Source organism: Psammomys obesus, unplaced genomic scaffold (assembly GCF_907164565.1).
Source record: "Psammomys obesus unplaced genomic scaffold, mPsaObe1.curated_primary_1811, whole genome shotgun sequence".
Classification (NCBI taxonomy): Eukaryota; Metazoa; Chordata; class Mammalia; order Rodentia; family Muridae; genus Psammomys; species Psammomys obesus.
The window spans coordinates 12,844,611-12,858,625 of record NW_026588752.1 but is presented as its reverse complement, the minus strand read 5'-3'; the positions used below and the strand labels follow the sequence as shown (position 1 = coordinate 12,858,625).

Below are 14,015 nucleotides of genomic sequence, written 5' to 3'. Positions count from 1 at the left end.
TTCTGTATTTGTTTGAGACACAGTCTGTGTCACCAGGTGTCCTTCCTCAGCCTCCAAGTGCTGGGATTGGCATGTGACATTCTCATGGCTATATTTTGTTTTTAAGCTGAGAAGTTACTTACTTTCAATAGTTACATTATCTGACTGCACACCGCCTGTATCTGTTTCCTACTTTCTATGTTGATTAGGAAAGGTTTTCTTTTAAGCAGATGTATTTCTGTAATGCTGTGAGGTTTTTATTGGCTTTTGTTTTTTTGATGGCCTTTGTTTTATTGTTTTTTTGGGTTTTGGTTCCAAACCAGGGAGTCACAACTACTCAGCTACATCCCCCGCCCAAAATATGAATAGTGTACAGCTTCATGACTTGGAATTAAGAATGTGAATGTGCAGCCTTGGGCTTTGTAGCAGCAGGCTTTGTTCTGTTCTTTAAGAGGTGGGGCCTGGGGGATCTGGTTTAATACAGATGTGTGGCTTTACCATCTTTTGGTCCCTCTTGGCATTAATGACACTTTGACTTACCCATTTACAGTAGAGGTCTTTTGCTTCTTATCAGAGTTTTAAAAATGCAGTTCCTGCTTTGTCAGCAACACATTCTCTGGGAACTTGCTACCTAGTGCTAATGAATTGTTTCACATTGTATTGTAGATGCTCAAAGCGAAGAATCAGAAAGTTAATCCTAGAGAAATTGCTGAAAACATTACCAAACACCTGCCAAACAATGAATATATTGACAAAGTTGAAATTGCCGGTCCTGGTATGATACCTTGTCTGTCTTAATATTGATGATGAGCGCTTTTTGAGATCCCCCCCCCCCCCCTTGGTTTTTGAGACAAGAGTTTCTCTGTGTAGTCTTGGCTATCCTGAAACTTGCTTTGTAGACCAGGCTGGTCTTGAACTCACAGAGATCTGCCTGCCTCTGCCTCCCTGAGTGCTGGGATTAATGGCATGTGACCACTGCCACCGCCAGCACCGTCACCTGGCTACTTTTTGAGATTTAAAAAGAGCTAAAATATAAATTCTGGGTCTGGGGGTGTAACTCAGTGGTAAAGAGATTTCCTGACATGTGTAATAAGATCTTTGAGCTTTATCCTAGCTTGGCTACCAACATTAATTTTTAAAAAAAAGTGTTGCAGAACATGGTGGCACATGACTGATGCCATCTACTCCAGAGGCATCATGGTATGTGCAGAGCAGACCGGACATTTAGTGAGCATCTATCTCAAAATAAAATTGGAAATGGGGTTAGAGGTGTAGCTCATTGGTAGAGAGCTGGCCTGAGCATGGGGGAAGACCCAGGTTCAAGCCAAGACAGCCTCCCAGCCCACCCTGAGAACTTTGGTGAGCCAAGTTCTTAAGAATAACCTGGACAGTAAGTTAGGAATTACCGTTTGGCAGCCTGTCCTTCAGTGGCTTCCTTTGCTTTCCACTGATTCCGATTTTCTTCAGAAAGAAACTAGGTAATAGTTAATCCTGCAACAGAAGGGCCTTCTGTGAAAGTGGAAGGGCTGGAGTAAGCAGCAGGTTTTCAGGGCAGGTGACCATTTGAAAAAGATGCTAAAGCAGGTGTTTTCAGAAGGACATGAGTAATGGTATCAGTCAATGTTAGATGTTAGAGTCCTCAAGAGTTTTGCCATGGCTATACCACACTTTCTGGAACCAGCATAAATGAAATGGAGAAAATCCTTTAAAGTAAACAGTCATCCAAAATGGGAGCCTGATCAGTTTTTACTACACTCTTTTAGGTTTCATTAACGTGCACTTGAGAAAAGATTTTGTGTCAGAACAGTTGACCAATCTCCTAGTAAATGGAGTTCAACTACCTGCTCTTGGAGAAAAACAAAAGGTATGAGTACAGTCCTCTACTAATACTTTAGTACTTTAGACCTGCATTGCAAATGCTAACTTTGGGAGTGACCCTTACTTTACTCTGAGATCGTTAATGTAACTGCAAAGTAGATTTCTGGTATGTTTTACAATTATTAAATTTCATTCCTTAGGCTAAGTGTTAGCATGATAAAATATATGTGGTCCCTTTTAAACATCTTTTTCTGTTTTAGGTTATCGTTGACTTTTCCTCTCCCAACATAGCTAAAGAGATGCATGTTGGCCACCTCCGGTCAACTATCATAGGAGAAAGTATGAGCCGCCTCTTTGAGTTCGCAGGATATGATGTGCTAAGGTGTGTTCTCTTGCTTTTGTTGGAAATTTCTATAAAAAGTGAAAAATCTCAGTTTTGAAATATCTTTAACACCCTGGCCCAAAAGCTCAGTTCAGTTTTGTAGTCTCTCAGTAAGCTTTTAAAAATATATCCTAGGGACTGAGAAGATGGCTGTGGGGTTAAAGCACCACTGCTCTTGCTGAGGATACAAGTTCAATTCCTAAGACCCACCCCATGTGGCTCACAGTTACATTTAACAACTCCTCCAAGGGATCCAATGTTCTTTGCTGTTCTCTACAGGTTCTGTGTGCATGTGCACAAACCCACAATTATAACCTGTACACATAAATAAAAATAAATCTTATTTATTATATCCTGGTCCCCACCCCACATCTGAAATTTTTTACATCCCTTTTGTAGACTTCTAGTGGAACCAAGGATACATCTCTATTCATTCCACAGATGCTGGGTTTTGTTGTTATTTTGGTGGGTTTTTTTTGTTTTGTTTTGTTTTTTAAGAGGGAAGTTTGAGTTTGAGGCCTACCTAGTCTACTAAGTGAGGTCAGGGATATGCAGAGTTACATCATGAGACCCTGTCTTGAAATAACAAAAACAACAACAACTATTAGTATGTGTGTGCAGTGCCCACAGAGGCCAGAAGATAACAAAAGGCATTCTACCTACCCGAAACTGTAGTTAAAGGCAGTTGTGAACTGTCATTCTAGGAATGACAGATCCTCTGCAAGAGCTGAGGGTGCTCTTAACTGCTGAGCCATCTAACCAGCCTCCACAGATATAATCTTGAGTGCCTCATATCTAACAAGAACTTACTTTCTAAAGCTAGGTATGGTAGTGCACACTTTTAATCCCAGCACTCAGAGACTAAGAGGCAGGCAGATCCCTTTGAGATCCAGGCCAGCCTAGTCCCTCAAAGGAAGTCCAGGGTGGCCAAGGCAGAGAAACTCTGTCTCCAGAGGGATAAAAAGAAAAAAAAAAAAAGAGCTAGTAGTCAGGCCTTAAGAAAGAAATGGATGTGTAGGGCTTTGTAGGCCATGGTACGAAATTGGGATTATATTTTATTTTATCTTATTAAATAATTTATTTAACTGTATGTATATTGTTTGATGTGAGGGTATTCAGTCCCTTGGAACTGCAGTCATAGACAGTTGTGAGCTGCCATGGAGGTGCTGGGAATCAAACCCTGGTCCTTTGGAAGAGCAGACAGTGCTCTTAACCACTGAGCCATCTCTCTGGCCCTTGAAACTGGGATTTTAATTTAACTAGTGAAACACTGTGTTCCAAAAGATTGTTCTGGTGGTAGTGAGGCAGCTAGGTAACTAAAGAAAACATAGTGATGAACAAGCTGTCTTCCTCAGTGTTAGCTAAAGGCAGAGAAGGAAGGATTTTGCCCATTGGCATTTTGGAGCCATTTATCTTAAATCCCCTATAGTAATTGATTGAACATTACATTTTCTTCCTTCTTTCTTTCGTTACATGTATTTCTGTATTGGGAAATGATGCTTTCAAAGGTAAGAGAACAATATACAGAGTTAGTTGTCTCTTTCCAGGGAAGAACTCATGTCTTCAGGCTTGATGGCAGTGACTAACACTGGCCCAGCCATAATGTTCTTAGGTAGCTGTATAACACACATACATTTTTTCTTTTTCTTTTTTTTAGAATTTTAATTTATTCACTTTGTATCCCCCCTGTAGCTCCCTCCCTTCTCCCCTCCCAATCCCACCCTCCGTCCCATTCTCCACCCATGTCCCTCCCCAAGTCCCCTGATAGGGGAGGCCCTTCTCCCCTTCCTTCTTATCCTAGTCTATCAGGTCTCATCAGGAATGGCTGCATTGTCTTCCTCTGTGGCCTGGTAAGGCTGCTCCCTCCTCAGGGAGGCCAATCAGTTCATGTCAGAGACAGTCCCTGTTCCCATTACTATGTAACCCACTTGACACTGAACTGCCGTGGGCTACATCTCTGCAGGGGTTCCAGGCCATCTCCGTGAGTGGTCCTTGGTTGGAGTATGAGTCTCAGAAAAGACCCCTGTGCTCAGATTTTTTGTTTCTGTTGCTCTCCTGGTGGAGCTCCTGTCCTCTCCAGGTCTTACTATCTCCCCCTTCTTTCCTAAGATTCCCTGCACTCTACCCAAAGTTTGGCCATAAGTCTTAACATTTGCTTTGATACCCTGCAGGGTTGAGCCTTTCAGAGGCCGTCTGTGGCAGGCTTCTGACCTGTTCCCTGTTTTCTCCCTCTTCTGATGTCCATCCTCTTTGCCTTTCTGAATGGGGATTGAGCATTTTAGCCAGAGTCCTCCTTCCTGATTATTTTCTTTAGGTACACAGGGTATATACTCACTCATAAGTGGATATTAGACATATAATATAGGATAAACACACATACATTTTACAAGCACATTTACATATGTACATTTTATATAGCACATTATATATTCATTTTATATGACATACAATTTATTCATTTGGTAAATCTTAAGTTCTTGCCATATTCAGTCTGCTACTAGTTACATAGAATTGAATGAGTGTAAGAGCCCGAAGCTTCTGGGAGCAATCTGGTTGAGGAAACGGCTACATAAACAACTTATGAAGATGGTAGGTTAGCACTTAAGTGTTAATGGCTTCTAATGGAATATACTTTTTATTTAATCTTTACAATTTTTTTAATTCCTGTTCTCTGATTGGTCTTAGGTTAAACCATGTAGGAGATTGGGGGACCCAGTTTGGCATGCTAATCGCTCACCTACAAGATAAATTTCCAGATTATCTGACAGTTTCACCTCCTATTGGGGATCTTCAGGCCTTTTATAAGGTTTGGCACCATTGTTGTATTATTGTTTGTCTGCCACCCATTTCCCAAAGAAAATACAAAACCATATTTGAAGTTACTGTGTACTGAAACAGAATAAAGTGAAAGGTGGTAAATTGTGAATTGCTTACCAGATGGGTCTGGAGAGATGGCTCAGTGGTTTGGAGCATGTATTGCTGCTGTTCCAGAGGACCTGAGATCTGTTCCTATTACCCACAACAGGTGGTTCAGAGTTGCTTCTAACTCTGGGTGTAGTGATCTGGTGCCCTCTTCTGGCCTCCAAGGGAACGTCACTCAGGTGCACAGTCCACACACAAGAACATACATAGACATAGTTTAATACAATCTTTAAAAGAAAAGACATAAGCTTACCAGATTTTACTCAACAAGTATAGAAGTTTTCCACATATAGTGGATACCTTGAAAATGCTGAATTGTATGAGTGAAAGTAAACACTGAATCACGAAGTTCACTTGCTTGAGACACTGAATTCTAGCCAGGCATGGTGGCACATGCCTTCCTAGCACTTAGGAAACAGAGGCAGGTGGATCTCTTAGTTGAAAGCCAGCCTGGTGTACAAGTTCCAGGACAGCCAAGTCTACACTGAGAAAGCCTGTCACAAAAAACCAAAAGGGGGAAAAAATGAATTACTTCTTACTCCTGGATCCGTCTTACTTGTATTGTGTGAAACAGGCCACCCTAGGATCCATTGTTTTTGGGTGTGGTCATAAAAATAGCTGTCCCCACCCTTTTACATGTCTTTGCCTTGTTTACTGCTATATGTTAGAAACTGAATTTTATCATATTACCTGCTGTACACTGTACTGTAAATAGGTGAGAACAGTTTTTTTTTTTTTTTTTTTATTGTTTTGTTTGGGTTCTTCTGAAATGGAGTCTCTCTTTGTAGCTTGGCTGACCTGGAAGTCACTGTCTCTCAGGCTGCCCTTAATTAAACTCATGGCAGTTTTCCTGCTTCAATCTCTCAAGAGCTGGGTTTATACCTGAACCACCACATCTGCCCAAAAATAAGTGATGGTGGTGATTTGTGGGTTTGGTTTTATTTATTTATTTATTATGTGCAGTTTTCTGCCTGCAGGCCAGAAGAGGACACCAGATCTCATTATAGATAGTTATGAGCCATCATGTGGTTGGTTGCTGGAAATTGAACTCAAGACCTCTGGAAGAGCAATCAGTGCTCTTAACCTCTAAGCCATCTCTCCAGCCTGGTGATTTGGTTTTTAAAATTGACATTTTAAATGTTCTGGTATTTATTTATTATGTGTGTGTGTTAGGAGGTGAGTCATGCATCATGGCATGTGTGTAGAGGTCTGTGCACCCTGCAAGAATCAGTCCTTATTCTGGGTTCTGGGCATTGAACTCAGCATCAAGTGCTTTGACCCACTGTGTCATCTCACCAGAGCAGTTTTTAAAAGACAAACATACACATGGGTGTGGAGGCAAATGCCTGTAGTCTCTGTACGGGGAAGGTGAGTCAGAAGGATCAAGAGTTCAGAGTCAGCCTCAGCTGTGGTAGTGAGTGAGCCCAGCCTGGTTTGAAAGGAAAAAGAAAGGATAAACAAATGAATTAACAGACATTCTGCAGTGTGCATACTTAACATTTTACTGTTTCCTTTTATGCTTGCTTTTTTTGTTTTTGTTGTTGTTTTTTTTGAGACTGGGTTATATGGCTACTTTTAACAGAGTTCTGTTGAATTGGTGTACCACAGTTTTTATTCATGTACTATAAAATTTCTGTGGCTGTTTTCCGGAAAGCAGCATTGTGCATACAGGCTTGTGTTTTCAAAATTGTTTTTCTTATGATAAATGAACCAAGAATTAGATTACTCGGTTAAAAAGCAAACATTTGGTTTTGATGTTTTCTAATAAAAACTTGAAAACCAGCAAAATAACTCTAAAATTAAAAAATAATCATGTTAGAATTGCTGTTGGATATAAGGAAACAGATTTGCTTAATATAAGCATGATTTTGCAGTACATTGATAAAATTTACTGCTTCAGTGATGAGATCACTTTTTTCAGGTTATGTTGATATTGTTTGTTTCCCTTCAAGACAGGCTTTCTCTATGTAGCTTTGGCTGTCCTGAAATTCACTTTGTAGACCAGGCTGGCCTCAAACTCACAGATCCACCTGCCTCTGCCTCCCTGAGTCCTGGGATTACGGGTATGTGCCACCATGCCCGACCTTTTCTTAAAGTTTGTTTATTTTGTATGCCTAGAGTAGAGGAAATGCACACATTCGGTGGCACCCGCGAAAGCCAGAAGACAGCTGTGGGAGTCGGTTATCTCCTTCTACCATGTGGATTCTGGGAACTGAACTGATAGACTTTTTAGCTTGGTAGCAAGCTCCTTCACCATCTTCTTAGCCCCACTTTTTCTTGAAAGATGTATTTGCAAAGAAACACTAGGAAATATACCCTGAAATGAGAAAGCATGTGCTACCAACACCAGAGGTTTTGATTTTGGTTTGTAGACCAGGCTGACCTGGGAGTTTGGCATTCTGACTTCCTCCAGAATGTTAAGAGTTACGTGAGTCACCATGCTCACCTGAGTTTAGTATTTTTAAGAAAAAATAATTTCAAGCTGGGTGGTGGTGGCACAAGCCTTTAATCCCAGCATTTGGGAAGCAGAGGCAGGTGGATCTTTGAGTTCGAGGCCAGCCTTGTGCACAGAATGAGTTCCAGGACAGCCAGAGCATAGTGAGACTCTGACTCAAAAAAAAAAAAAAAAAAACAGAAAAAGGAAAAGAAAAAAAAAATCATTAAATAACTTAATTAAATTGTTGGGCTGCTTGTGTTGATCTGTGCCAATTTTTTTTTTTTTTTTTTTCTTTACTCCCCTATGGCTTGGGTCAGGCCACCATACTAACAGTGAGCTATATATCAATTCACTTTAATTGAGAGCCATGGCTTTGATGCGGGTGTTTTTGGTGTTCATTCCATTCTTGTTTTGTTTGTTGAAATGACCTCATGGGGTTCTGATTGGCTTTAAACTACTGTGTAGGTGAAGTTTACCTTGAACTCAAGATCCTCATTTTTCTATCTCAACTGCTAAGATTATAAGCAGGGACTGTTCTGTCAGCTCCCTGTGCATGTAGGCTTGAGTTACTAGCTGGTGTCTCCCTTGATCTCTGTTGAGATGGGGTCTCTTGCTGATCCCAGAGCTCACCAGTTCTATTTACTCTAGCCAGCTTCCCCAGAGACTCCCATCTCTGCCAGAATTACATGTTGTCACTGGCTGTCAAGACTGGATTCTAGAGATCAAACTCCAGTTCTCATGCTTTCAGGACAGCACTTTATCCAGTGAGAGCTATCTCCTCGGTTCAGCCATGTCCAACTCTTGAACTCTAATGGGCATGTGTTTTTTATTGGTTGGGTTGGGTATGGGTTTGGGGTCTTTGTTTCAAAGATAGGGTGTTTCTGTGTTCCTAGCTGATCTGGAACTCACTTTATAGACCAGACTGATCTAGAATTCAAAGAGATTGACCTGCCTCTACCTTCTTGGTGCAAATGTGCACCACCACATCCAGCTCCTCTCTATTTTGTTTGCTGGTTTTGTTTTTCTTTTCAGGAACTTGTACAGTATTCCTGGCTTTGGTGTAGGGCACTTACGGTATTCTCAAATGTCTGTTTCTTGTGGCATGTGCATATATACAGAAATAAATACATTCTTCATCTAAAACTACAGGATTTAATCTTACCAATTTTTAAAACAGGAGTCTAAGAAGAGGTTTGATGCTGAGGAGGAATTTAAGAAGCGAGCCTATCAGTGTGTTGTTTTGCTGCAGAGTAAAAACCCAGATATCATAAAAGCCTGGAAGCTCATCTGTGACGTCTCCCGTGAAGGTGAGTTTCTAGGTTCCATTCAGCTAGCTTGAGTTTATATTCAGGATTAATACTGTGATTTTGTAATTAGGGTGATTTTGTGTTTTTGTTTCTCTTGCCTTTTTCTTCAAACCTCCCATATACTTTGCTATGCCGCATACAATGCACGTAGCGACCAGAGGACGAGGGCACCTCTGGGGAGTCTCAGACCTCATTTCAAGCAGGATCTTTTGTTTCTGCCAGGCTTATGATGTTCTTCAGGCTGTTCAGCCCATAATTCTTTAATCTCATTTTAGCATGCTGGTGTGTATATCTACATACATGTGTAGCATACAGATATATACCACCACATGCAGGAATTTACTGTGGAGACTAGGCTGACCTCAGACACGCAGAGATCCATCTGCCTCTACTTCCAGGGTACTGGGACTAAAAGCATGTACCACTCTTCCCAGTATAAGATTTATTTTAAACTATACATGTGTTTGTGCACATTAGTGTTGATGGCTGTAGTGACCAGTGGAGGGTGTTGGAGCCCTTGGAACTGGAGGTACAGGTCCTACTGACATGGTCCTGGGAACTGAACCTAGCTGAGCCATCTTTCCACCCTCATACATCAGGTTTTTATATGGGTTCCTAGGATCAAAAGCAAGTCTTTGGTGAAACTCGCTGTTACCTGCTGAGTCATTTCATCTGCCTCGGATTTGGTTTTGGTTTTTGAGACAAGGGCTGTGTGTCCCAGCTGGATTTGAATTCACAGTGCCTCTGCCTCTCGTGTGCTGAGATTTGCAGGCATTTTCCACCACATTTGGTTTGACAAAATTAATTTAAAGGTCACTGGTAAGTGTGTGAAAATAGCTAGTAGGTCTTTTGCAAAGATTATTAATGATTGCTTTGCAACCTCGTTTTAAGGTGTTAGGGTTTTTGTTTTGTTTTAAGATTTATTTACTATGGATATAATGTTCTATCTGCATGTGTGTCTGCACCCCAAAAGAGGGCACCAGATCACATTGTAGATGGTTATGAGCCACCATGTGGTTGCTGGGAATTGAACTCAGGACCTCTGGAAGACCAGCCAGTGCTCCCAACCTCTAAGCCATCTCTCAAGCCCTTAAGGTGTTAAATTGTTGCACTTAGAAAATAGAAAACACTGTGTCTCTGAAAAGCAAGAAACAAGTCAGGGGTACCAAACTAAGAAAATTAAATCTTTTTTTTTTTTTTTTTTTTTTTTTTTTTGAGCTAGGATCTTTTTGCATAGCCCCGGCTGTCCTGGAACTCACTATGTAAACCAGACTGGCCTTGAACTCAGAGATCAGCCTGCCTCTGTTTCCTGAGTGCTGGGATTATATATTTTTTTTCTGTATCGTGCAGCTCAATGTAATTAGTTAATTTTTGTGTTTCAGATGACAAGTTTTCTGTATGTTGTTTTTTTCCCCCTTTTGTTGTTTATCCATTTGCTATGTTTGGTATTTTCAGAGTTTAGTAAAATCTATGATGCATTGGACATCACTTTAATAGAGAGAGGAGAATCCTTCTATCAAGATAGGATGAACGATATTGTAAAGGAATTTGAAGATAAAGGTAGGCATTACACTCTTATTGTTACTGAAACTTACAAACAGAGGAAAATAGAGAAAATGGGATTTATACTAACTGTGAAGACAACTCATCACACAACTTCAAAACTTATAAATATTAAATCTAAAATAAACCTTGGTCTGTCCATACACTTTTCTATAATTTCAGCTACCACTCTGTCCCTGAAAGAACACATACCTACTCCTATGCTAAAACTGCAGTATCATTATTCCATCAATGTTATATTCTTTAATTTCTGTGTGTCTGTGAGAGTGTGATAGGTACAGGGTCTTGCTGTGTAGGCCTGGCTGGTTTCTTAGAATAAAATTTGTAGACCAAGATGACCTTGAACACTCAGAAATTGTCCTGTCCTTCCCATCTGAGATGACAAATGTAAAACATTATGTTAGGTAATAATCCCCCCATATTGATTGAACCCAATGACTTGTATGTTGTACATGCTAGGTAAATACTTCGCTGCTATCCTGTGGGCTCCAGCATTGTCTTAATGCCATTCAATAGATAATTAAATGTCCCAGTGGAATTCATTTTACTCATTCATTTGTTCATTCAAATATAGATTCTGTGTATGAATTGCCAAGCTGGCCTGGAACTCACTGTTATCCTGCCTCAGCTTCCTGAATGCTGATTTAAGTGTTTGAACAATGTCCAGCTTCATAATTTTTTTAAGTACAGGGTACCAGGATCCATCCCCTGGTGAGGTCAGAGCCTGAAGAAGGGTAGATGCAAGAGCAGTGAGGGGGCAGTGAGCCACGCCCGGGGATTGGGAGGAGCTTTGCAGCCTGATTGACTTGTAGTCAGGTGCTTTTATTTATCAGAGCTCAATGTACAGATGACTGTTGTTCCGAAACATAGACCGATCGTATCGTTTTGTTCTGTTAAGTTTCTTAATTATTTAAAGAATTATTTATTTATTATTTGTACATCATTCTGCCTGCAAACCACAAGAAGGCACTAGATCTCAGTATAGATGGTATGAGCCACCATGTGGTTGCTGGGAATCGAACTCAGGACCTTGGGAAGGACAGCCAGTGTTCTTAACCTCTGAGTCATCTCTCCAGCCCCCCAGACATATGTTTTAACTGCTTGGTCATAAGTTTAGTCATCATTGATAAACCATGACAGAGCAGACTTATCTTTTACAATCATTTTCTCTCATCAACCCCACAACCCAACTTTTAACAATATTGGTGTTTCAAAGGCCCTGTTTTACCAAAGCATGACAGCCCATTCTCAGGCTGGTAGTTCTTGCAGTTTCAAGGGCACTAGACAGAAAGAAAATGTCCAAGCCAGCCTGGGCAGATTGTATGTCCCAAGCAGTATATTACCAAGTTTTAATAGAGTGCTAAAAATTGTCATTAAGGCCCAAGAAAAATCTTCAGACCAAAGCTGCTACAGTTAATTCAATTTTTGCCACAATACAATGCTTATGTTTATATATTCATAGAATTCGTTTATATGTCTGATCTTGGTATTTTTCTCTTCCTTGGTCATATAACACCACAGCGTCCCTGTATGAGTTAACTTTTTCTAAGAAAAGGGAGGTCTTAATACTTTATTCTTTTATCATTTACCCATACCATTCTTTGTCCATCAATAGTAAGAAGAGGCTTTTAATTTGATCTGCTGCCAACTTCTGTAGCCTACTGAATATTATTTACCTTTTAAGTTTACTTTGTTTTGATTATCTTGTTCCTGAGTAAGTGCAGTGGCAGATGTGCCAAGAGTATCTTTGAGTCAGAGCCTCATAAGGAGAGCTCTGCCATCTTTATTTGAGTCACAACGTCCAGGCATTCATGTAGGGCCAGATATGCATATCTCCTCTAAAAATGGAAGGGTTAGCTTTCCTGGGAAAGCTTAGAAGCAGTACTCCTGAGAGAAGGCTAAGTGATTTGTAAGAAAATTTCCATCAATCCAGTATCCCCAAGTTGTACAAATAATAAAAGCCCCCACCCTAGCTTGTGAGACATAGAGCTGAAGGTCAAAAAGTGGGAGACTGCACCACAGTGATTGAATCATTCAGCTCTGCTTTACTGGATCTTTGTGAAACAGCTGTGCTGGCTTTATGACTTTCACTGTTCCCATTAGAGATGTCTGTGCCAACAGGGTTTCTTTTCATAGTATGAGTCTTATATTTGTTTGTGTTCTGTAAATACATAGTTTCCTTCCTTTTTCTGTGTAGTTTTTTTCTTGATCTATAAGATACTCTGGCAAACCTGGCACTTGTATAGGCAAGTGTCCCCAAATTTGTAGCAATCTTCCCCTTTTTGCCTCCAAAGTACTGGGATTACAGGCATTGCCCTACCATACCTGGATATATATTTATTATTATTATTATTATTATTATTATTATTTGTTGTTGTTGTTATTGTTGTTGTTTTTGTACATTTGTTTTCTTGAGGCCAAGTTTCTCTGTATAACAGAGAATTCACTCTGTAGACCAGGCTAGCCTCAACCTTACAGAGATCTACCTGCCTCTGCTTCCCAAGTGCTGGGATTAAAGGCATGCTCTACCATTGCCTTTTATTGTTAAAGAAGGCTGTTTGTCTTATCAAATTTTTTTTAAAGATTTATTTATTATTTATACAGTATATAGTATTCTGCAAGCATGTGTGCCTGTAAGCCAGAAAGAAGGTACCAGATTACAGTATAGATGGTTGTGAGCCACCATGTGGTTGCTGGGAATTGAACTCAGGACCTTTGGAAGAACAGCAAGTGCTCTTAACCTCTGAGCCATCTCTCCAGCCCCTGTCTTATCAAATTTATTCTTAGCCTATTGGAATGACAGTTTCACTTTGTACTCCAAGCTGGCCTCAAATTTAGGATGATTCTCTTGCCTCAGCTTTCTAGGTCTACAATGACAGGCATGAACCACAATGCCTGGCTTTGCCTGTATTTTTTTTTTTTTTAAAGGATGTATTTAACTTGGTTTGCTTTGATTTTCAAGACTCCAAGCAATGTCTGGTTAGCTCTTTGTGATGCTATGATTGGTTAGTGGGATTAGGTACTAAGACTGATTGAACCTGACTCAGTTATCAATCTCTCCATCGCACTCTGCCTTGATAGATTCAGTAGCTGTTGATGAGTGTGGATTTGGCCTGTTGTTCCACTCAGTGCTGGCCTGTGGTAGTGTGGTGTGCTGTCACCCCTCCAGTTTTCTCCTAGACCTCTGCAGAAATTTGTCCAATAATTTTGGGTTTTGTGACAGGGTTTCACTGCATAGCCCAGTGTGACCTCAAATCCACATTGATTTATGATCCTTTTTCTTTAGAAATCTATATATCTTGCTTGGCATAGTGGCCCGTGCCATTAATTTATGCACTTGGGAGGTAGAGGCAGGCAAATCTCTGAATTTGAGGCAACCCTGGTCCAGAGTTACAGAATAGCCAAGTCTACACAGAAAAACCCTGCCAAAAAAAGGAAACAAGAAAGATTTATACGTCTTTATTTTGTATGCATCAGTGCGTGTGTGTGTTTGTATGTATACATCATGTACATACCTGGTACCCATGGAGGTCAGAAGAGGGCATCAGATTTCCTGGAACTGGAGTTACAGTTAGCTGTGAGCTATCTGTAATCTGGCTATGGGAAC

At 40.5% G+C, this 14,015-nt stretch overlaps 1 protein-coding gene across 1 annotated transcript in view; it reads left to right on the top strand.

Moving 5' to 3' along the window:
* The window catches only part of Rars1 (arginyl-tRNA synthetase 1), a 30,924-nt gene that overhangs the window by 5,148 nt on the left and 11,761 nt on the right, over positions 1-14,015 (top strand). Inside the window, exons 4-9 of the mRNA XM_055604842.1 lie at positions 646-754; positions 1,743-1,843; positions 2,058-2,179; positions 4,865-4,985; positions 8,716-8,845; positions 10,301-10,405. Of these exons, the coding sequence (XP_055460817.1) occupies positions 646-754; positions 1,743-1,843; positions 2,058-2,179; positions 4,865-4,985; positions 8,716-8,845; positions 10,301-10,405 (688 nt within the window). The remainder of the gene's footprint in view (positions 1-645; positions 755-1,742; positions 1,844-2,057; positions 2,180-4,864; positions 4,986-8,715; positions 8,846-10,300; positions 10,406-14,015) is intronic.